General features: G+C 37.3%; 1 protein-coding gene across 4 annotated transcripts; it reads left to right on the top strand.

Annotated features, from left to right (window-relative positions):
- The first annotated feature begins 1,936 nt into the window (after positions 1–1,936).
- On the top strand, positions 1,937–24,304 carry LOC129568606 (class E basic helix-loop-helix protein 22). 4 transcript variants are annotated; one of them, XM_055446700.1, is made up of 4 exons: positions 1,937–1,983; positions 22,821–23,108; positions 23,182–23,404; positions 23,562–24,304. In XM_055446700.1, the coding sequence occupies exons 2-4, from the start codon at positions 22,855–22,857 to the stop codon at positions 23,718–23,720; spliced, it is 636 nt and encodes a 211-aa protein (XP_055302675.1). In that variant the 5' UTR covers positions 1,937–1,983; positions 22,821–22,854; the 3' UTR covers positions 23,721–24,304. The 4 variants fall into 4 exon arrangements, with proteins under 4 accessions (XP_055302675.1, XP_055302674.1, XP_055302673.1 ...); XM_055446699.1 differs by lacking the exon at positions 1,937–1,983 and adding an exon at positions 22,077–22,187; XM_055446698.1 differs by lacking the exon at positions 1,937–1,983 and adding an exon at positions 22,217–22,499.
- The last annotated feature ends 87 nt before the right edge of the window (positions 24,305–24,391 follow it).

Genomic DNA, 24,391 nt, shown 5'->3' with positions numbered 1-24,391 from the left:
TAAAAAAAACTTGCTGATTTAATATCCAATCACAATTCCATCCAAAGAATCCGTCCTTTCCTCTCTCTCCTCTCTCTCCTCTCTCTTTGACTGAGTTATTCGTAAATTACACAGATCCTTTTCTCAGGCCTGGGACGTATGAGGTTACTGTTGTCATGTTATCTAGAAATTTGACTACATTGATCTTTAACCTTGAGCCCTTGACGAGAGACCGAGAGAATGAGTTTCATTATCAAAATTCAAAAGCTAACTTCACAAAAAAAAACAGTTCACCAGAACATGTTCACATAAATAGTCGGTACATTATCAACTTTGTCGTGTTGCGCTGCGCAGCCGGCAAAAAATAAGCGTACATAAATTAAAGTGCGCTCCAATAAATTTACATATTTTATTGCATTAAAAATGCGAATAATTAATTAAGCTTTCGGCGGTATCAATTTGCGTACAATTTGAAATTGAATAGTTCAATGGGAATAAAAAGAGTGAATTGATTCGTTGTTTTTCGCAATAAATGTTGAGGATTTCAATCCTCAGAGGAAATATGCATGCTTTATTATCGGAATTTGTTTGTGTGGACATGTGCTGCGTGGTGCGTACATAATCATGGAAATTACATTTCAAAGAAATATTAGAATGTTGTTATTGGAAACACAAAAATGTGCTATTCATTTGCTTTCAGCATGGAATGCTTTGAATATCGATTTGTTGCGATTTTTTTCCTCTTCTGACGGAAAATGGACGGAAAGCAATACAATGTCTGCAAATCGAAATGGCTTTGTTTCTTTTTGTAAAGCCGATTGAATAATTAATACTAATCAAGTGTGTCGTCCCCCGAATGTGTGTGTAAGTACGTATGTGTGTATGTGGTGCGAGTGCCATTTTTCTCATTTTCTTTGCAGACATTTTTCACATATAATTAATTGTCGATGGTTTTCTGCTGCCGATAGATGTTATGCGTGTATGTGAGCTGAATGTAATTGTTCTGGGCACACAGCAATAGAAGGAAAAGTAAACATGCGTACGGCAAACGCGTTGCTTTTCATTGCCATATCGGTAGAATGCCAATAAATTGTGCCCGTAACACTAGATTCCGCTATAACATATTCGGCTCGTGTATGAGATATGTAAATAGTCGATCACAAAGCATTTCAACAAATGTAAATCATTTTTATATGTTGGTTCGTTTCTCCGGCTCATACAATAAGTACTCGGCATAAATTGTTTACGTATGGAATTGTAATTGACGTTCATTCTTCATCATTTCTCGGCATCACACATGGCAATGGCGTTCGTTTGGGGAGAACAAAATCCTTTGCATTACTATATGTATGTTCGTCTCGATATGTATATGTGTGTGTATGCCACGTACCGATAAAATTGTGTACGATAAACACACACGCAACGAAATTAAATCAAGCACTTTATTGATTGATGTAGCGGTGTTGAGTTTTTATGTCGGAAGACTAAAGCAAACACTGTGGAAACAGCAACGACAAAATATTGTCCTTAATTTGGTTACAAACACTCACGCACGCATTGTCATCAAAAAATACAAATCTTGTGCTTTGGGTCGCACCGCCGATGAATTTGATTCTTTTGCTCATTTACCGTTTTATTTACTCGCATCGGCCTAAGGCTTCCTTTACTTCGAGTTTTCGCTCTGGAAATGGAATAGGCACGGCGTTCACTGGACCACAAATGCAACGTATGTGATAAATGAGGATCCGCAAAAACGGCATACAACACATAAATTCGCTGAAAAACAACAAAACCAAGTCACCGACAAATAAGTGCGAACTTGGTAAGCCCAACTAGAGTATTAAAGCCTTCGCGCGAATGACTGAGAATGGTAATGTATTTGTATCGAATTTTCTCTGTTTCTCTAACAGTCGAAATGGATGTGACTGGAAATCCCAAGGAAATATGATAACAAAATACACACAAACACCAACAAAGAAAAAAATCAACGTGAAATACTTAATCGCAAGACTTATGTTAAGAGAATTTGTGACTAAGCCCACATTTTCCACATCTCTTGTTTCGGCGCGTATACATTGTGCCTGTCGAAAAACTTTTTGTGTGTATTCTTGTTGCGCGGGATATACGGGCGAGATGAGATTTCAAGAAATACGAAATGGCCATTTTGTTTTGTGTGTTCTCTCGTGATAGGATTCCGGGGCTAAACCTTTGTTTCCAACATTTGGCTTATCATTTGGCTGGTTTTCGAACTCGATGCGAATACGAATTTTCCATTGATTCAAAGACCAAACGAGTGGAGAGGAATGAAAAAAGCTTAAGAATTATCTCAGCTGTGCTCTTAACTGTTGTTTGGTTTACATTTTAGGTGATGAAGATAGACAGCAGAAGCATTCAAGTTGGATGTAACAAATGATAAGTCGAAATACGTTATGCGTTGTTGAATGTTAAACCAGGGCAACAATTCGTACGGTAATATTATTGCTCCGACAAACATTTACTACCCACTTGTGTGAGGTGCTCACAGTCAATTGCAATTCGAAATGTATCCTCAACGAATCAAATATAAATAATTCCGTTCGAATTTCAAGTAGAAAGAATGCTAGAGCCACCATAAAGCGGATAAAAACGACAGCTAAGCACACTCAACGAAGCGAAAGAAAAAAATGTGTAGAAAATTGTAATGTTAGTATTTTAACGACAGTTTGAATTCAATTTTAAATACATTTCGAGGTGATAATCATAGCGGTAATTTATTTTATGGCAGTTACTTTTTTACCCGAATAATTCATTCCATAGTATTTAGCCGAACTCTATGAATGTTACATTTCCCATCTTAATGGTATACATTTGCAGAAGCTATTGCAAACAGAAAAAACGACCATAGAATTACACCTTTCGCATCCATCATTTCTGGTGGGTTTATGAGAAAAAATGTTCCGTTTATTCAGCTTATGTCGAAAAAACAAAGTTCCAAGTTTCATTTGGGTAATTGATGAAGGGTGCCCGATTTGAAATGAGCGGCACAAAAAGCAGAATCTTGTTTAAAACATTTAAATATTTCTGTAATCTATTTTCAACTCTTGTCTTGGTATCGTTTCGAAAATCAAACGAATGGCTGGAAGCTTAGCATATACATATATGCAAGCTGTGTATACAATGGTATATCGTATCGGCTGCAATTTTCCTCTCAAGTAAATAAATACAAGATGGTAAAATACAAACGAAAGGTTGCCATTGCGATGGTAAAGTCAAAACTGAACTATTTAATTTGGTTGAAATTCAATTTATTTCCATTGTGCCATTTCTCATTGATTCTTCATCTGATAGAGCTGTGTTTCTTGTTTTGTATCCATCTTCAACACTGCACGCCATTGAAAATTCAAGACTACTCTGTTACTCTCTAGGTGCAAGCATTAAGAGGTTTCCAACGGCTGTCAACGAGAAGACGTCCGAAGAGTGCCAACTAATTTTTCACCATTTGGACGATTTCAAGTTCCGAGAAATATCTCTTAATGATTCTTTTTATGTGAACGAGGGGGATGTTGATGGTTCCATTGGTTTTGTTACGAACGTAAGAGCACCCTTGTGAAAAAGTAAATGTTTGATTAAGATTATCGTCATTTACTTCGTAAGGTTTCTCTTTTGCTTTGTTAGTCGTTCGCACTGGATATTCTTGGCTATTTCATGCCGTTTTATTTCAGGGCTTTATGTGTTTGAAAATTCTATCATATTAACCCCATTTTAAGAAATTCACGTGGATGAAGTCGAATCGTTTATATAAAAAAAATGAATGCTAGTCAAAGCATTCCAAAAACTTTGATCCAGTATTATTTTGATGCAAGGGCTGTTATTGCTACGTGCAACGTGAAAACTTTTGCGAGTATTTAGGTTTTTTCTTGTAGCTATTTACTTTGGGAATTTATCTTTTGTGCACATCTCGAAGATTCTGTAGCGTTTATGTTTAGTAATTAGTGATAGTAGTTTACCTTGTGTTGCGAACAACAACGAAAGAAGAGTATCACCAAGTATACAAGTGCATGCGAATCATAAGAAATGTTTTAAAACAAACTTCGAAGTAACGATGCAATTCTTTCAATGGCTTAACAATGCAACGACGAACAAAGCTTCAGTTGCAATGTTCAATAATAAACTTTTGTTGCATTTAACGAAGTGGAATCGATTCAGACAAAATAAAAGATGTCTAATGTAACCTCGAGGACATTTTACGAAAATATCGATTGTACTATTATGTGCTGGTCCCAGATGCGAAGTAATTGCTGAAAATGGGGAATAATTTCGAAGTGACTCTGTTTCAAATGGGTACGTAATAAGCTTCGTTGGCGATGCTGAAAAGTGTTCAATAAAATTTTATCGCATTTTCTCTATAAAAAGCAGAAACACTTGAATCTTTCTAGTAGGAAAATGTAATATTTCTTCTTAACCTGATGCGATTCACGCCATCTGAAATGTTTTTTCTTCTAAAATTTCTTGCTAGGGGCTTAATGCTTACATTCTCGAGCACGTACTTTGACTATGGCGCTAGCACGAAGAGAGCATAGAATCAAAACTAAATCATTTTTGCATGAGTATTTTGAGCATTTTATCGTTGCGTTGCTCTTGAATATCCTAATTCGATGAAAAAACATTGTTTGATGCGCGCATCCAACGCAACCGATTCGAATCGGTACAGTAAGCATTGTTAGGTTTGGTATATTGGTATTGTGTTCAGTGTGATTTTTTCCTTCCTTTATATTGTTGGAAGAAAGTAAAAGGCCCCTGGGATACTTGAGGATGCTTAGAATTTGAGAATACGATGTAAACACATTGGGATAAGAGAGATAGTGATATAAGTCCATGTTGAATGTGATGTAATTTTGTTGGTGAAAATGTATGCTTTGCCCCTTTATCTGCACACATAATGGATCTCATCACAACGCAGGAATAACTTCATTTAACTATCTAATTTGGTTGCTTGTCGACACCACAGCACACATCATTTCGACCACTTTAAAGCCACGGAGAAAGCAAGAAGCTGAGAAAATATTGACACAAAATTTTGATAAGCTTGAATTTGAATGTGCCTTGACTAACATAAAATGTTGGCACTAAAAATGCAATCTATTTAAGCGTACAAATGAAATTTTGCACTAAAAACGTACATCAATCTGAGATTATTGAATTGTAATAACAAACATCTGTGTGTCTATTTACTGACACTTCTTATGGAAGCCATTTAAAATGTGATGGAGTGAGAGTTTTGGGGCATATAAGCAAGGAAAAAAGAATGTGGCCGTGGCTTACATAATTAGATAGACAATAAGTTGTGGAGGATTAAAAGCACGTCACGCTCGTCAAAATCACAAAATTACCGAGAGCGAGTCATAACAACTTTATATCGTTTGGTAACCGCAAGCAGTGGAAATTTCAGTATTCATTTGAATATTTTATTGACAGTCTAATTCCTCTTTCTCCGAAAACGGTATCATTTTGGATTCATCCATTTCGACGAATTTGGTGTCCCTAAGTGAGTGTGTGTGCTTGTGTGAGTGGGTGTGTATTTTGTTGCTGGCTGCTGAATTTTTGCATTTGCTTTCATCCTTTGTTCTTTGACATTACGCAATAACATTAAATATTTAGCTTGGATACACAGACGGCGCATACGTATGCTGAGAGTGTAGTGTAGATCCAAATGGTGCGTCATGCCAATATGGTCCCTTTTTCAGTTCTTTCCATCTCTGTGCTCGTGCCTCTCTCTCTGTTTCGCTTCGAAAAAGCAACCCCAAAGCGCTCGCTGGTATGACTGTGTGTATGTGTCGCTTGCACATTCCATAAATTATATTCATGAAATTTATTTTCATCAGATAGCATTTAAAAGGCTAATACTAATGCCATTATTAAATGTCCAACCAAGCGTCAAGCATCATCGTTTCAATCGTCAGATTCGTTCATTTATAGCATTTTCTAAAGCCAGCCAGCCACTCACTCGTTCGTGTGTATGTTTCATTGAATTGGTATTGTTTCGTTGTGTTGTTGCTGTTTGCAAGTCGGCTCAAGAGAATGAGAACGAGCGAACGAAAAACGGAGACGTGCATGTTTTATTTTCGTAATCTTTTTGGGTTGAAAATCGATAATAACGATGCTTCGCGACTTACTTCGATGTATAGCACACGTAGAAAAAACCAGCTCGGTTGAAGCTTGGCATTTGAAAGAACGGCTTTTCATGGTTCGATTGTACAATGGAATTATCAATGCTTCACACCAACACAACGCCTTAGTGAAAAAAATTTTATTTGATTTTATCGGGCAAATGAAACCAAACCTACGAAAAGGAAAAGAGAGAAAATCAACAGCAACAACAACAACAACAACAACAAGAACAACCAACAGACAATGGAAGTTAAAACATTCTCGATGTTGGGCCTCTCAACGGCCAGCGTACAATGTTTACTTTTTGCCGCTTAATATTAATAAATGCTCTTTGACCGATGCTAAAGGGAAATTTGTAGTACTTTGTACGAAAATACCATCACTTTTTGCTTTTAATGTTTAAACGAAGCGCACCACCAAGAACTGAGCATACATAAGCAACAACGAAAAAACGGAATAATTTGTATAGAAATACACAGCAAGGCACTTACGAAATAATCCATAATTCCCTAGCACACAGCATTTTCATCATTCTCATGGACTACAGACACTCTTTTTTTCCCGGGTTGTTCAGTGTGTGTGTGTATTGCACTGTTTGCGATCTCTCCATCCAATCGTAATGTTGAAGTAGTCGGCAATATGAAATTGGCAAATATATAAACACACAAAACAGATATGAATCAAATCAGCAATGGAAAACTAAGTGTGTGCACGAGGAAACTACATAGATATTCGAAATGGAACGTCAAAAAGAGAAATCATAGCAGCAATAATGATAATATAAATGCGATGAAATAAGAAGAAGAGTACAGCACAAATACTTCTTATTTCCTATTTAATTGCAAGAACTTTGCAAGAACTCGCTTTTTCTTTCTCCTTTTCTCTCTCTCTCTCTCTCTCTCTCTCTCTCTCTCTCTCTCCGTGTTCAAAAGATGCAGAACAAGAGGTTGCGAAAGCAAAAGGGGACGGTAAATATAAGTGCGAATAGGAAAAAAATGCTTGTGGAAGGAGAAAGAGAGAAAAGCTGCACGGCAACAACGACGGGAGAGGAAAAAAGCAAAGCGTGAAAGCAAAAACAACAAAATTATAAAAGTTTATATTTTATATGCTAACAAGCTTAATTTGCATTGCGATGGTTTGCGATGTGCTCGTGTACGCTACACTTGGTTTGTATGCGTCGATCTTTCTCTCTGTCTCTCTCTCTCCTTCTTTCCCTATCGCTCCTCCATGCATGCTGTTCTGTCTGTTTTTCTTCAATTTCGATTTAAATGTTTTATTCTGAATGTTCTCTGTGCACTTTTCCTCCCGTTGTCTATCATTTTGGTGCGACGTTCCATGCCAAATGGAAATGGAGCGACTCTGACTGTTTCAGGCAACAACTAGAGATTTGTTCATGCTTTTGCTCTAACAATAGCAATGCGCTCTCCAACAAACTCCAGTTGTTTGATTTGTGTAAATGTTCTCTTTCGCTTACGTTGTGTCGTTCGTTTTTACATCAAAATGCGAAATAAAACGGGAAATAATAATGGAGAGTACAGCATTGGTGAAGTACGCGCACAATGACAGCGATGAGGACGAGTACAGAACACATACTGGAACTATTGTCGCACACAAATTGAAAAACCCAAAACGACGAAAGAGACAGGCAGAGAGAAACAGCGGGGCAAAAAAAGAGAAATTTTTTTATTTACAACCGAAGCGAAAGATCTTTTGCACATAAATATAATTATGGGCACACAGAAGAGGCTAACAAAGCACATACAATGAATGATGAAAGAAATTGCAAACTCATGAGTAGAAAGCATATACACTCGCGCACACAAAAAGACTTACAGATAAACGAATAAGAGCATCAAATTGCGGTAAAAGACAACCAACAAACTAAGTTTCTCTCGTTTTTAATGAATATATATATTTCATACGTACACCAAAAAATGGTCGACGAACAAAAAAACGATAGAATTGTGTAAATTAATACTTATACACTTGGTTATGTACAGTTATGCCAGAGGTTTTTTCTTGCTCTTCCTTCATCTGTGTGAGTGAGCTCATTCGTTTGTTCGCTGTGAGAAAAGCGGATGGAAAGAGGAAAATCACCACCATTTCACGTACAAAAATTCCGATGTGAGCGTGAGTGTTGGTGTATGTGTGTACGATTGTGCTGTAAATCTTGATTTCAAAATGCTCGAATATGTGTAGCTGATGTCTCATGAGCATCAACACGCCACCAACAGCAGGTTATACCAGCAGGTTTACTGAGAGACCTGAGCCCAGGATCATTTCTACCATACACATTCATACGACATAATTTACACGCACGCACACACACACACACGAACGCGCGCGCACATCGCACCGCAAAAAACTTTTTCAGATAATACGAAGCACTCGATTTCCCATTCTGGTCCATACGGCTAAACTGTATACTTTGTACGCGTTTTCACCCTGTCTGCTGGCTGTTTTTGTATGAGTGTGCGTATGTGTGTGTGTCTGCGTGCGTGTGTTTGTGTGAGAGATGAATTTGCGTTTGAATTGGTTTTTGGCTTAACATAGACCTGCATATAATACTCGACGTGTGCACGTGTATATACATTGGCGAGCGAATCGTAAAATTACGCTGAGACCATTTACCGTACAAAATAATTCAAATGGAGTATTCGTAAAAAAGATATAGTATTGAATTTTTCGGTTCGCAAACATGTGTAGCACAGGCAGTACAGGCAGCACCGCCAAATGAAATCAAGTTTCCTTTTTTGTGTGTTGATTTGCGTTCGCTGCGCTTCTCGATGTTCAAGAGTGAGTGTGTATGCGAAAATTTACCCACACCTCGGAACTGACGTCAGCTGCTCGCTTGCTGCTGCAAAACCCAGAGCGTTACCAAGACAACGGCCCAGGGAAAATTTTCCAGCCAAGAGCTGGCTGCTGCTGCTGTTATGTTTCATTTTCAAACCGCTGTGTGTATCACTTCTTTTTCACCATTTGAAATGTTCGACAAAATATATTCGGTTCGAAAACTTTGAAGCCAGGCACACAAAAAAACGACGACAACGACAACAGCAGCACCAGTATCACCATTGAAAATGAGCAGAGAAACGAAGAAATTGGCAAAATGCTTTTGTCTATGTCACCACGTTCGGACAAGGGTATTTCATGGATTTATACTATTGATATTTTTTTTTCTCTGTTTTTCGTCCGCTTTCTTTTCGATGTATGTGTGTTCTTTGGCGATTTAATTTAGTTTCAGCGCACATGGTTGGAACGAGAGGAGAAAGTCATGGGGCAGTAATACACACATACACAAACACGTCCTGAAAATTCTATTTCGTGAAAATACTCAAATTATAAATGGCAAAAGAACATTAGATAAACGAGAATGGCTGATGGTGTTACTTTCAAATATATAACGTTAGGTAGACGGGTAGCTATTTAAGGAATATAACGATAATAATGACTGTCATCTGTGCTTCATTCCCTTGAATATATTCACTTATCATGGTTTAGAATCATCCTTCTCTCTCTCTCTCGTGCGCGCGTTACACCGAACCAAATTACTATGTAATTGCAATGCTGCGATTTCCAACCAAATTCACTGATTGACGACAATGAATTTAAATTTCATAGTTTTAACTTTGTGTCTTTGTTCAGCGTGAATGTGTGTGTCTTTCTCTTTCCGCAAACAAATCTATAGCCAATATTATTTTGAAACTTTAATGAGTTTCTCTCTCTTCTATATACAGTTGATGTCGTTTGTGTAATTTGAGTGTGCAAATAACCAAAAACAAATAACAATTATAAGTTAAGGTTTTATCCCACGTCTTGATGTCGTGTAAATTGAATCTTTTTTTTTGAATGATTTATCACACGAATGCGTCGCTAAATCTACGCACAACCATAAATTTTAAATGAAATGCAAGTTATTAATTATATTTATTATTTAGTAGATTTCGTGAATTAGTTCAACAAACAGCATTTTGAAGTTGATTTTATTGGAATCGCTTTCCGAATGTTTAGCAATGAAATTGCATTTTCTGCAGAAAAATTTTCCCCATCTTTACTCGGCCATTTTTACCATCTACTTCGTCTGCTGTTTGTTACACAAAAACAAAGTAATGGTGAAAAGGCAATTTTGGATGCCCGATTTTCCGGGAAAAAACTCTACACCAACGGAAAAAAATCGTACTGAACGAGAGACAAACATTCTCGTGTTGAAAACTTTCTTTCCAATTTAGTTTTGATGACGCACCATGTTCGTTTACATCTCAAACAAAATGTGTACGCCTGTGTGATTGCAGAAAAAATAGAATGAAATGAAAATTCGAGGGAAAATGTTTGCATGTAAATTAAAAAGCGCTCGCTTACTCTCACTCTGAATCCCGCTTTTGAGTCAATAGCTAAACAAACATCCAATCAAATTATATGTTCGTTCTAAAGTGTAATTAAAATGAAGCGATTTTTTGCGTGTGGTCGGCCCTCGATTATATTAGAATCGTCCGAATGAAACGAGCACCATACACGTCGTTTTCGGTATGTTTTATCGTCAATAAAGTGATTTACGTTCGTTTAGCCATCTATATATAAATGTAAAGTGTATATGGTTTCGGATGAAAATGATGAATAGACGGGATCTGCAACAACAGTACAACAACAGCACTCAGAGAGTCATTAATGGCCGCGAGTCAGTCAAGGAGCAAGTAGCATTCAACATCACCATGTAAAACCGGTAAAATTATTCCGGTTGTTATGCTACCGACCAGGGTCTAGCCGCATGGGTGTTGCACGAAAATATGCGCTCATCGAGCAGACCAACCAAAAAACGAGAAAAAAATCGAACGCAAAATTGGAAGATATTAATGCTCATGATGGATATTTATCTTTCATGTTCTTTTTTGTTCGTGTATCAAATTGGGCTGCAAAAGTGCTGGGCATCGCATGTTAATGAGATATTGAAAAGGGCAAATAAAACGAAAGTAAACGCTGGAAAAATTATAATTAGAAAATTCCGTTCTTTATTTCAAATGATTAGCGATGCAAATGTTAAGCCAATAATTTTTCAATTAGTGCTTCTCGGAAGCTCGAAACATCACAGGTCTACATTTTACACACTTTTCATTTCATCCAAATGATCTCACTCTCCACCTCTGCGGCCGAGCACCTAATCTCTTCCTTTTTTCATACCTCGTCGTTGTGTGGTGCTTTTATCATTTGCGTTTATCCGAGAGGTGAATGACGGCAACAGCATGCAATTTGGATGGAAAATTCGGTCGACGCAAATCACTTCCATTTTTGTGTGCGTTCAGATGAGAATCACAAAAGAATTGGCATTGAAAAATTTAAGGGTTTATCTGCATTTAACTTTTTCATTGTCACATGTTTCAATGGATTCAGATGTTCAAATAAGAACTCAAGATGGCTGGATTTAAGGTTTAATATTAGAAACTTCTTGAAAATGAGAGGAAATTTGCCTTCACATTTCACAAAGCACTGTGTACGCTGTGCGATATGAAACGATAAATTTGTTGCCGTCCGATGAGTCTCGGGTACAAGGGCAAAGGTGTGGAAAGAAAACGTTAAAATTGGAGGGGAAAAAACAACAAATACGCACAGAAAGATACGGCCGAGAAAATGGGATCATTTATGAAGAATAAAAATTTATTTTGCAGAAGAAACTACAGCAGATTACCAGAATGTGAGCGAATGGAAGCGAAAAATGGTCGGAACTGTGAATAACATCTAATGCAGCAATCACCCTCTTCAGATGAATTCTTTTGTCTTTATTTCTTTAACTTTTCCGTATTTATCAGCGGAAAAAATTGTGGGTATTGCTGTGTGACAGAGACAGACACAATCGAGTGACACGTGTGAGCGCTTATTACTTTCAACATTTTACTTATGCTCGGTTTACATTAACATCGTTTGCGATAAATGGCAACTTCAAATGAAATACGAGAGAGAGAGAGAGAGAGAGAGAAACTGACACGATAGCGATTAAGTTCATTTTCATAAGTCATTCATTAGAATGAAGATTTTAGAGAGTGAGCCGCTAAATTTAAGAGAAAGCTGTCGTGGTTTGTGTGCATGTGTATGTGCTTGTGCCATTGCTGAAATACCGTCTCTCGCACGATTTTCCCACCACAGGAGCGTTTTGCGTGAAACAATTCTGTGAGGCGTAAAATGAGTAATTTGACTACTATCCAAACTAGCTATGGCGCAAGCACACGCACATATACGTATGCGTATATGCATGCACTATACAGACACTATTCGTTTCCGGTTATCATTTGAAACCATTGTGCGGCATGTGCTGTATGCATCTAGCACGTGGCTATATCAAGATGAACATTGGTCACAATGCGAATATTTCGAAAGCCAACATCAAATTGCGGAGTAATGTATTCAACACTTTAATCCAAATCGAGATGAATAGTCTCGAAATTCCCCGCAGATGAACAGAAGAAAACATTAAAACACACATTACTGAATTTCTGTGAGAGCCCATCCGATGCATTCGAATATCAAAAGTCACATTTCTCAGACGCTTGGATTTTATTCTCGCTTTGGTAGTGATGGTGATGATGGTTATGGTGGCTGGTGGCCGATTCAGGCCGGTAATCATTTTTTGGGATCGCTAATCGCTCGGAAGAAATTGCACGATGAAAAACACGAAGTTTTACTCCAGTCATTGTCCGTCGCTCGGATTATTTAACCTTTGTCATACGTGAACAATGAACACGTTTTCATTGTTAAGCCCGTTGTATTTTTATGTTGGTATGTATGTTTCTGGTTATGTCGTCCGGCGAATAGTGGGATCCGGTGGCGCAAATAAATTTGATTCCACTGAAACACATTACAAGCTGATCCTTTTGGTACATTTTATTGCGAAATAAAATATCCATAAAAATGCTTATCTTGCAAAAACACTTCAGTACTTTTTTATTGCTATTTTGCCAAGTGCTGAAAGTTCCGAAAATACATGCTGCTGTAGCAGCAATATATTGCTGGTGGTGTTGTTTTTCTCTGAGTGTTTGTGCAATGCACATTGTGTGCATACACTGCTGCAGTCACAATAAAACACAGTTGGAACAATTGCCGGCTTTGGGTGTCGCAAACAAATGCCCTCTTCCCGATCTCCCGATCTCAACAATTTATCGGGCCAGAACATGGCCATTGTAAAATGAAATTTAAATAATTTCTATTCAAATATTCAATAAAATGGAGATGCTTTTATTCGCCCGACAACTTTTTCAACAACAACAACAACAACATAAACCCAATCCCGGTGTAACGATTTTGTATATGTTCATTTTCCTTTCGAATTCAATTCAAATATGGGCAATTCGATTTGGAAATATGTGAATCAAAATGCATATTGGCAACAAATATGCTAATTTACAACAAACGTCATTACTTCGGTGTTGGCGTTTGAATCGATTCAAACTATGACCCAGATATGAAAATAATTATTATTATATTTCAGTTAAGCTAAAGATCACGCGAAAAAAAAGTCAGTACGAAATTGGATAAAATCCTTTATTTCATGTATCGAAAAGCAATTTTCAGCTCATCCAAACATTGACGCACATCGTACATGATCCAATTAGATTTTCCACGCTCTTTTTCCCATCATGCTGGAAAATTCAAGCAATCATTCGTTCAGGAAGTGGAATGAATGAAATTCCAATGCTTAATATCCGGTTTCGTTGGGGAAAAAATAACATGATGTCAATCAACCCTTTGTATAGGTATTTTAAAATTGCATTTTTATTTGAACGAGCGGCTTTTATTTCGGTTCAGTGGTTTTGATTCTATTGAAATTAAAATTAAAATCACGGAAAACTACTTACAAATAGAAAAGAGATTACCAATGAAATTAAATTGAAAAGTTTTCAACTATTCCGCAAAAACCAAAAATAGTAATAATAAATTCAAACACAAAAGTTTGTCAGTTCCCTTCATTTGTTTTACTATTTGGTTTTCGTGGTAAAGTTACAATTGAATCTGGACTTCTTCACAATTCTCATTTCTAATGAAAGTCTCGTGCACTGCTCCATCGAAATAGGTGGGCTGCACAACTCAAAACAACGTCATGGCTTATTTACAGAAAATGGCAATTGAAATAATGCAAAATAGCACGAAAAGCTAACCAAGAAGTTTTATCTGTAGTTTGTGGAAAAGTAATTCTTCAATCATTATTCTGTATTGAATGTGAATGCAAGTGCGTGTAGCATACGGCTTACAATGGCCGGAATGGAATCGGATGAAGTCAAGCTCAAGTTACTATTCAGAGGAGAAACAAAGTTATACGAGATGCTGAGGAAGATGGAAAGAGTGATGAATCATAAGAGAAAGGCATGAATCAGCTTCATACTTTCATCATTGGTTCTTGATGCGCGAGAATATAAATCGAAAAGTAAAGTGACCTGTATTAATTTGACTGTTATTACAGCTGGTGGCCAAGGAAGTCTGTTTAATGCCATAAATAATGCTATAACTTTTGATTGATATCCTTGCACACAAGGGGCTTTTTACTCAATAAAAACACCATTTTCTAGCCACCGCATTTGCGATTGAATTGAGAAGAATGGGCCGGGTCAATCGACGCAATCGATCAAAGTTGCAGAAAATTTCTAACGAATCCATACTAATATGAACTAGACGCATCTAAACAATGGTAGCCAATACTTTCAGCATCGAATTTTATTTTAAAAGTACATTGTGTTGATTGACATGGGACAATTTTTTTCATATAAATTTCCGATGTATATCCTGAATTAAACATATCATACGTAAGGAAGCCACTTGTCGATTGTGGTTAGGCACTGTTTGGCTGATGTATGCAAATGACGACATTTATTTATTTAACGATTTCGGCATAAATACACATTGATGCGATCCAGTGACCTGAACATACTACAAATTTAGATAGACTGAAGCAAACAGCAATGATGCTAATACTTATTACGAACAAATTGCATTTGGTGCGTGCGTACCAAAGAAAATGAGCGAAACAGAAAAGTACGGTAAATAAAATTGAATTGGAAACGATAAGAACCGAAGCCGAATCGAATTTGTAATGAAACCTATACCGATGCGACCCTTCGAATGGCTATGGCTCATGTCGAGTGTACGATTTCGAGCGATAGCAAACCATTTCTATCTCGAGGTAATTATATATTTGCTCAGTGGAAGTAAGTTGAAGCGTGTTTCAACATTTAATTTTGATCAACACCATGATCGGAGAAAGAGAGACCAGTTTGCTCATCCCAAAATGGCCGCAAGGCTCGAGTGAACGATGAAATTTTGCAGCCAGCGTATCACATTACAAATTCACCGTGTTCAATTCTGACTCGAATTCATTCTCTCAAGTCGCATCCTTCAAATACTCTTGAGAATAATGTTTTTAATTTCTACGTCTAATACATATTCGCTGTTGCCCGAATCATCATCCATCAGTGAGAATTTTATCGAAATTCATGCGAAAAACCACGTGTTTAATTCTTATTCTTTAATTCGTTCGTTCTCGCTCTCTCTCCATCTCTCATCAAATACATTCGGAATCTCAATTATAATTTATAAGGCTGTGGGGTTTTATACGAAATTCAATATTTACCTTCGATGGAAAACAAAACATTTTAGGTAAAAAGCTCGTATTTGGGACAAGACATTTTTTTCGATCCCTACGAAAAGAAATATAGAAGTGAGATAAAAGATAAAGAGAGAAAACAGGACGGAAAACTTGTTAGCACATTAGAAAGGTAGCATTTTTTTTTGTATGTACGTTCTATCTATGTTTCGTCGATTTTGCCATGTATCCAATGTTGAAAAGTCTATATCGCATTTTATCTATCACAAACACGTACATTGTGTACTCATCGAATGCTTGAAATTGGTCAGACACACCGTAGAAGAGCATAAAGAGACAAAGAAAACCTCGACTGAGAGGTGGAAATGGTTGTGCCAAAGGCACTGGTGACTGTTACCATGCCAACGCAACACGGCTTAAATACACTGTCAATTTCATTGTGCAATTTTGGTATTTCCATTTGAACATTTTCAATTCAATGATTGAAACCAAGTTTTTGCAAAAAACGAATGTGAATTTCTCACTTATTCATTCAGTCTCTCTCTATTTCTCTTTCACACACATACGGAGCAAGGCATTTACCGGTTCAGGTAACGTTGATAAAGTTGCCCTGAAAGCAGAATTTAAAATATGGTAGTTCGTCGAATTTGAAACAAATATTTTCAAGAGAAAAGAAGCATTCATGGCAACGACTGAAAGCACTGACTCTCGTTACCAATAATAATGCTCGTTTACATGCACATGCACTGAAACTTTCAATAGCAAACGATGCTACTATATGTTCATTGTACACCATATACATCGTATTTCGGCGTTTCTCTATCTCTATCTCTCTCTCTCTTCTGCTTCATGTTCGCCGTGTTTCCATCGGTCGCTTGGACCGAGCAAAAGTTTTCATTCGATTTTCCTTAACGGGAAAAAAAAGAAGAAAACAAGAAAGAACTCGAAGAAACGTATATATACAAAGTTTGAGAATTAATTTTCCGTTTTGGGTCCCCTTCTCTTTTCGCTGCCAAAGTAACTTTTCTAATTGTCTTTCTTCCGTTCTTCTCGTTTCATTTCATGTCATCTGCTTTTAATTTAGATGCTTTTGTCGACAAATGTAACAATTGTATCAAAAGCACACATTAGACGTCGACATAGATTTATAAAATTAAAATGATGGAATGAGTGAATGAGCGAGTGAGCAAGCAAACGAACAGCAGACCGAAAACGGAATGAAATAAAATAAAATAAAAAAATAGCGCGTAAATTGTTATTCTCTGGTAAAATGGTTTTCATTCTATTTTAAACAAATCACCGAATTGCAATTGTACCGTCATTGCGTTTGCCACATACATACAACACTGCCGGATGTGTGCAATTGTCGTTCAAGCAAAAGTTTTTTTCATCTCTTCTCGCTCATTCGTTCGTCTGTTTTGATTGAGTGTAGAAAATAGCGTCATTACAATATTGACTGAAATAAAGAGCAATGGATGAGAAAAGAATGTAAAATCGCGAAAATGTTCCATCACTCGAAATATGTAGAGTGCGCGCTGGCAAGCGAACGAGCGAACGAATAAGCGAGTGGAGCGAATCGAGCGAAGCACACACTCGACAACAATTGCTTCTAATTCATCGACAAGTATGTGCTGAGGTAACAGCAAACAAATCACAGAGACAACAACAACGCAGAAATATCGATTGAATTCATGAGTTATAGCCATGGAAATGGCTGTTGATTCAATTCACGGTGATTCAATTCAATTGAATGATTCAGTCGACATTGGTATACATTCTTTCAAATCATTGTTTTGAATGAGTGGATGCTGTTGCTTTATTTTCAGTAAATCACGCAAAGCATCTCATTCCACCCTCCTTCCCTCGGCGAACGATTTCACGACAAGAACAATCATTTCCCATTTTCTGCGAAGAAATTTCACTTTTTTTTCTTCTCATAACCATTTATTCCAATTGGCATCATTCATTAATTGCCTATTTCTAAATCTGCATACAAATTGCTTTCATTATGTCTTCCATACTGACACACACGCATATAACTTCAGTCTTGACTGAGATGGTGGAAAAATAATAAGATTCATTAGAACTTTCGTCAGCGTTCCCGGCAATTTTTCGCTGAAACGAGCAGCCGACTGCGCGCGAACACTGTCCAATTAAACGATGACAAATATTCGTCATGAGATTGCAATACATAAAAAGCGGTTTTTAAAGTAATAATAAGTGTCGCGCGGGGACGATGAACGAAAGTAGAAAGAAGAAGGGAAAAAAATGAAGAAGAAATCGTTTGTAAGAAAAATGAAAAATTAAAATCCGGTGAGATGGAATGGAAGGAATTGTGTCGCGTTAGCTGTTTTCTGCTACTCATTTTTTTTAGCTCAAACCGAAAATTATGGTCGAAAAATAACCGAAAATTGTAGGCATATTTCGAAGGGAATATAGAGTATGTAAATTGCTGCCATTCAAAAGAAGAAAAAACAGCGACTGGATGGCATAGCGACATTTGCAATAAAGCCCTCTAAAATTAGTATCATCATGACAAGTCGCGAAGCTGGGGTTAGCACCGTTATTGTGCTGTAATAAAACAATGAAAGTACCAATTTTCTCCAGGATTTTTAGTTATGAAAAAACATATTCTCTATCCCTGAAATTTCATCATCGTAGAGTCGCTTGTGTGTTTTCTCTTCATTTTTTGTGTTGGATGTGTGTGTTTTTGCCAGCCAGTGTCAAAATTAACTTGTACTCTTGTGGAAAAGGTTTCAATAGAGAGCATGGGTCCAGCTGCAATCTATAAACTCGAACCCCACCGAAAGATGCGAGAGCAACTTTAAAATCGATTTCGGTTGTGCTAAGTGTATTCGTGATACGAAATGATTACATCGCCGTGGTAGTAAAATATGTTCTGGATCGATTACGATTTTTGCCTTCATTTTTCATTTTCTGCTGCTCTCTTCCATCTCAATATCAAGTAGTAGTTGCAATTTGCTGTTGCTGCGCTGAAAATGATGAATGTTTATAGCATAAACCCCGGAAAGTGTGTGCATTTGTGAGCGTACGGTTGTGTGCAATTGTATGTGTGTACACTGTACATGTGCACGAGAGCGTTTGTGTTTCTCTTTTTTTGTTATATTACGTTGTACGAATGATTTTATGAGGGTTAAATTGACAATCAAATACAATATATTCGTAAGAGCAGCGACAGGCAGCAGCAGCAGCGACAACAACAACAACACACAAAGCAAACACAACAAATTTTTCGTAAAATACGATTCAGGACACATGCGTTTTAATACATAATATCTCAAATTATATTGCACATCTGTGCACAACTACTACGGTTGTTCCATCGACAGCATCAGCAAGAGCATGATCAGCAGCAGCAGCATTTGTACACGGTATATTGAACGCGAGCATTTACTTTTGAAAACACGACAAAAAAATAATAATACAACTTTATCGACGAAAACGAGAGAATGAGCCCGAGCACGAGCGAGCATCAGTGAATGAAGAAAAATTCAATATTTGCGCACGTTCACAGGTTTAAAAAAGATTGAGCAGCGTAAATTCGAGAATGGCAAGTTTCATCTAAAGTGGAAAATAATGTTCTCCATGGTAAATTGTTAGAATTTTATGAAATAATTTATGTTTCTTCATTTTCATTTGCCATCGAAAGTAAATAAACTTTTATGCATCTAATTTCGTCGTCGAAAATTTTCGGGTAAAATCAGTAATTTAGTATTAATACCAGGGCCTCTTCCAATGAATGTCAACTTTGTAATTAATTTTAATTAACTTTGATGAAACTTCGTAGCCAACCGAGTGCGATGCATGAAAGGAATATTTTTCGCAGCCCCAAAATAAATTCAAATGCGGTGGATTAGTCACAAATTCTAATTAGTATGGCAACGCATCACCCACATATATGCGAATCGGAAACACTTTAATTAGTGGATTCAGTGGGTTTCCGATTATTTTCATTTTTTTGCTTTCTCTCTCCTCTCTCTGTCTCTCACTGTATCTCTCTTGCTCGTTCAAACTTCTTTTGATCGAATTTAGCGCTTTTATGATCAGTCATCAATAATATATCGCGGCTTAAATTCAACCTCTCTATGCATTGTACACTGTACAGCCTGCACACCAGTTCAATTGAATTGTAAGTGTTGAAAAAGTTAGGTATATAATTCGATTGCATTCCATTTCAAAACGTGGGCTTCAGTTCTTATCGCTACACTAAATTGTGTGTGTCTGTGTTCGTCTCTCTGTCTCTCTATCTCTTTGGTAAAGTGGATTTTATTTTGTTTCACCGTTTTTTTTCCTCTCGCAACGACGTCTGATTCCTCGTCCCCCTCATGCCTTATCTACCCTGTTTGCAATACAGCATCACATGATGGCATCGTGAAATATTTGCTTCCACAAATATACAAGCAGAGCAAGCGCCCGAGCGAGACAAAGTGTCGAACATCAAGAGCACACACGTACCCTGACAACGACGCTATTGATTGAGGCAAAATAAGATTTTAAATAAATAAGAATCTAGTGTAAATAAAGGATTTTCTGCTTTTCACAAACACATCGTGCGGTAACCGGTAAGTGCCATAAATACCATATAAAGATCGAGAGAATGTGAGCTCACAACAGAGAGATAGCTATCTCCTAGTTAAAGTCATTATATCGTTGTTGTGTGTGCAAAACGATGCAAACTTATAAAATCTGAGCAAATAAAAATACATTTTGCCATGAGATAAAGCATGCACAGCAAATATCAGCCTCTATTTAACATTCCAAGCGATTATTTTTCATATATTAATACCGCCATCGATTGTTGCTTATAAGTAAATACAATGTAATTTAATAGCGACTCGCCAAAGAGAGAGATAGAGAAAAAGAAATGAATAATCGAAAGGAATGAAGGGCGCGCATGGGAGAATTGCTGATGCTCTTTGAATGGAAACAAGTAAAAATATTTACTTTTTAATAAAGAAGAAATTTAATAACTTCATACAATAATTTCAGTGCATTCAGTTTTGATAGCGGGAGAAAGAATAAAAGAACGAAAGAAAAAAGTGCAACACACAAAATTGCGAACTGTTTTATATTATATTTGGCAAATTTCCACCAAACTAATTTCTTCCGACAAGAAAAAAAAATAAATAGTTGAGATACTAGAGCGCTACTATGATACTGTTTGGATTTCCTTCCACCCGAAAATAGTTTTGCATATTTATTTTGTATTACGTATTACCGCTGCTTCGTCAATTGAAAATCTATTCACGTTCAATCTTTTATGTGTGCGCGCCTGTATGTAAATCGCGTTTGCGATGCACATAAATGCGATTTTATAAATTAACATAATAAAAAAAACGACGAGGAATATGAATGCAGTTCGTGATATATTCGACACAGAACTCAGGTTCGTTCGGTCTCGCTCTCTGCTGGAGCGCGCGTGGCTGGCTGGTTGTGTGGTTCTGGGGAAGGGGTTCGTTTCGTATATTCGCCTATTTGTATTATAGCAAAGCATCTTCAAATAAGATCAAACCGCCGAAAATACATAAATGCATGAAATATTAAACCGAAGTGCAAGGAACAAGACGACGCAAAAATAAACGCAGAGAGGAGAGCAAATGAGAGAGAGAGAGAGAGAGAGAGAGAGAGAGAGAGAGAGAGAGAGAGATAAAGAATGAGGGTAGAGCAGAGCAAAAAAAGAGGAACGACTGAAGCCAAAAGTTCGAAAACTACCGCTTGTCCCTGTAAGTGCTATTAAAACATGAGCGGTTTTCCATTTGTGATGAAGCGACTGTTGTTAGGATACACTGTACTAAAAGCATCAAACCACCCGAAATTTTTACTCCCATTTTTCTTTTCATTATTGACTACATTCGGTCCGCTTCACTCGCCTCTATAGACCCGAAAATCCCAACATTTGACAATGTGTGTGAGAGCGAGTGTGTCCTTTTTTTCGGGGTTCTCGTCTCTCTGTGCACTGCACATACACATTCACACAAATACTACACCACATCTACTCTCCATCAGATGTGCATGTGTATTGTTTGCCAGTTGCTCAGGCGAACCGCATCTCTCACTACCATTTACCATCACATTCCTCTCTTTCTCTCATCTCTGTGTCGCCGCGTCGCATACGCGCTTAAACAACACACACTGACATCTGAACCCAACAAACGAGTACACAACTGCTGGGGTGATTTTTCTTTTTCATTCATTCTCTTCTTCATCTTCCTTCACTTATTCGGTAGGCATTCAATAATGGATGAGTGCAAACCATATATTGATACCGTTATTGTACACCAATACACATACAAAGCGAATAAACACATCTCGCACATTGAAATTTTATTGCAATTTGTAGCCGTCGCTCGTTTGCTTGTTCGCTTGCTTGGTCTCGCGCGTCGCTCTCGCTCACTGCCAGCGCCATCATATTTCGGGATATAATTCGAATGTATTGTGTGATTTTGTGTTGATGGTAAATGTAATGCTCATGATGAATATAATGTTTGACTGTTGTAGCTGGTGCTGCTTTTGTTATTGCCTTCATCATCACAGATGATGAACTGAGATTTTTTCTCTCTTCGCCCATTTCTCCGGTTTATTATTGTTTGTGTAGTGCGGTTGACGTGTTGTGTGACTGAGTGCTATTTGCTATTGTAGATATTTTCAGTTTTAGTTTTTTTTCACATAAAAGCAAATAATTTTCACACACAAAACGAAAATTTTCTACTATCTACACTGAAAATACAGCAAGCATAAAATTAGTGAAATATTTGCACGATTTCAAATTGACGTAAGGGCGACGTGAATGGTATTTATTTCTGAATTCCTATTTTCTCTCACTCAAAAAAAATAGAACAAAACAGAAATATTTTCGTTGATTTCCTTGCTAAGCATCTTTTTTTTATCATAAAAAACTAATTGGAACAAGCGCACAACGCTAGAGAATGGAATTTTGTGTATTCTTATTTTATTCATTTGAAGCTCAAGTATCCTTATAAAAGGAATACGTTGACTAACGCCATCTCTTAATGGCCGCTCTAAACTTTTTGAACTTTTGAGTGCACGGTTTATTTGGCGTCCCTATGCTTACTCGTCTCATTTCATTCCTCAGTTCTAGGTCTTTTGGTAAAGCTACAATAACAACAATGAATCCAAACTTCGGCTTTCATCTGTCATCTGGACTACCACCGCCGCCACCAACCATCCAACCTCATTCGATGCAAAACCCCCAAATTCCGCCAGCACCGGCCGGCAGCCCAACCGGTCGGCAAAGTGTACCAGGCCGTCGGACACCTTTGGGAAATGTTGGTATCGGCGGGTTTTATGCACAAAGCGCTTTATCGCCATCTCACATCCAACATCAAACCGATGAAAATTTACCAAGTGGCAGCAGAGAACGGTATTTATTTATGGCTTTCTTTGATGCGGCTTTTGCGGTTTTGTTCATTTGTCATATTCTCTGTTTTTCTAAGGTCACCCACAAGCCACCAAGCACCGACCACTGGTCCAGGAAAGACGAAAAACCGACAAGGAAAGACTGTCCGATTGAACATTAATGCACGTGAACGTCGACGAATGCACGATTTAAACGATGCTCTTGATGAACTTCGCAGCGTCATTCCATACGCACACTCACCATCAGTTCGAAAGCTATCGAAAATTGCTACACTCCTATTAGCTAAAAATTATATTCTTGTAAGTGTGTTGTTGGCTTAATTCAATTCTAACATAGCCCATGTTTCAATCAACACGGCGATGAAGCTTCAACTTTTGGCTGATCGTTCTTTGTTTGGACAATATTTTGCATTCATCTGCTATATAAATCATCTTTTTTCCATTCTTCATCTTGTAGATGCAACAGAACGCTTTGGAGGAATTGCGTCGCCTTTTGACCTACATTCAAAGTACAACCGGTGCCGCTCCATTGGATTTAGCTTCGTTCCCAGCTGCTGCCAAATTACAGCAGCTGCTGAATGCACCCAGTCACGAACTACCCTCCAACAATCCATAAACATTCAAGTGGCGTCGCACTTGTTTCGATAGAAATGGAATCGCGAGACGATATGAGCATATACTCAAAATGATGCGATCGCTGGAAGGCGTCAACATTTTAATGCAAGATTAACTTTCTGACATTGATATTTATTTAGTAGTCATACCATTGTACGTTCAATGAAAACGATTTAAACTGTATTCTCGTGTGCCAAAGTATAGATTGACTGATTGCAGTGAACGTCACTTTGCAAGTGATTGGTTCACGCATTAGGTTATAAGTGATATATTTTCCTTTTTTCGTAAAGTAATTTCAATGCCAAACAGATTGATTGAATTTCTAGTCCCAGACCACATAGATTTTTATTTCTCTTTTCACCGCAAAACACGAAGTGTCGACAAAATTGTGTCCAAAAATTTTATTTATATTTTTTTCCGAAGTCAAAAGGCTTCATTATTCATAACGTTTTATTCATAAGGAAATGATGATGAATTAGTCTTTCAAATTATAAAATCGAAATAAAGAGATAAAATGAAGTAGTAAATATAGAAAACACCGAATGCCGAATGTCTTTTGTTTGTTTATGTCATGTGCGCCTCCGCTCACTTCCAGTCAAAACGAATCAAAGAAAAACAATGAACAAGTGGGGTGGGGGGAAATGCGAATGAATATGAAAATGTCATACAGAC

This window comes from Sitodiplosis mosellana, unplaced genomic scaffold (assembly GCF_009176505.1).
Source record: "Sitodiplosis mosellana isolate CC-2019 unplaced genomic scaffold, AAFC_SMos_1.0 Smas_scaffold_21, whole genome shotgun sequence".
NCBI classification, from domain to species: domain Eukaryota; kingdom Metazoa; phylum Arthropoda; class Insecta; order Diptera; family Cecidomyiidae; genus Sitodiplosis; species Sitodiplosis mosellana.
This window is presented reverse-complemented; position numbering and strand designations above follow the sequence as displayed.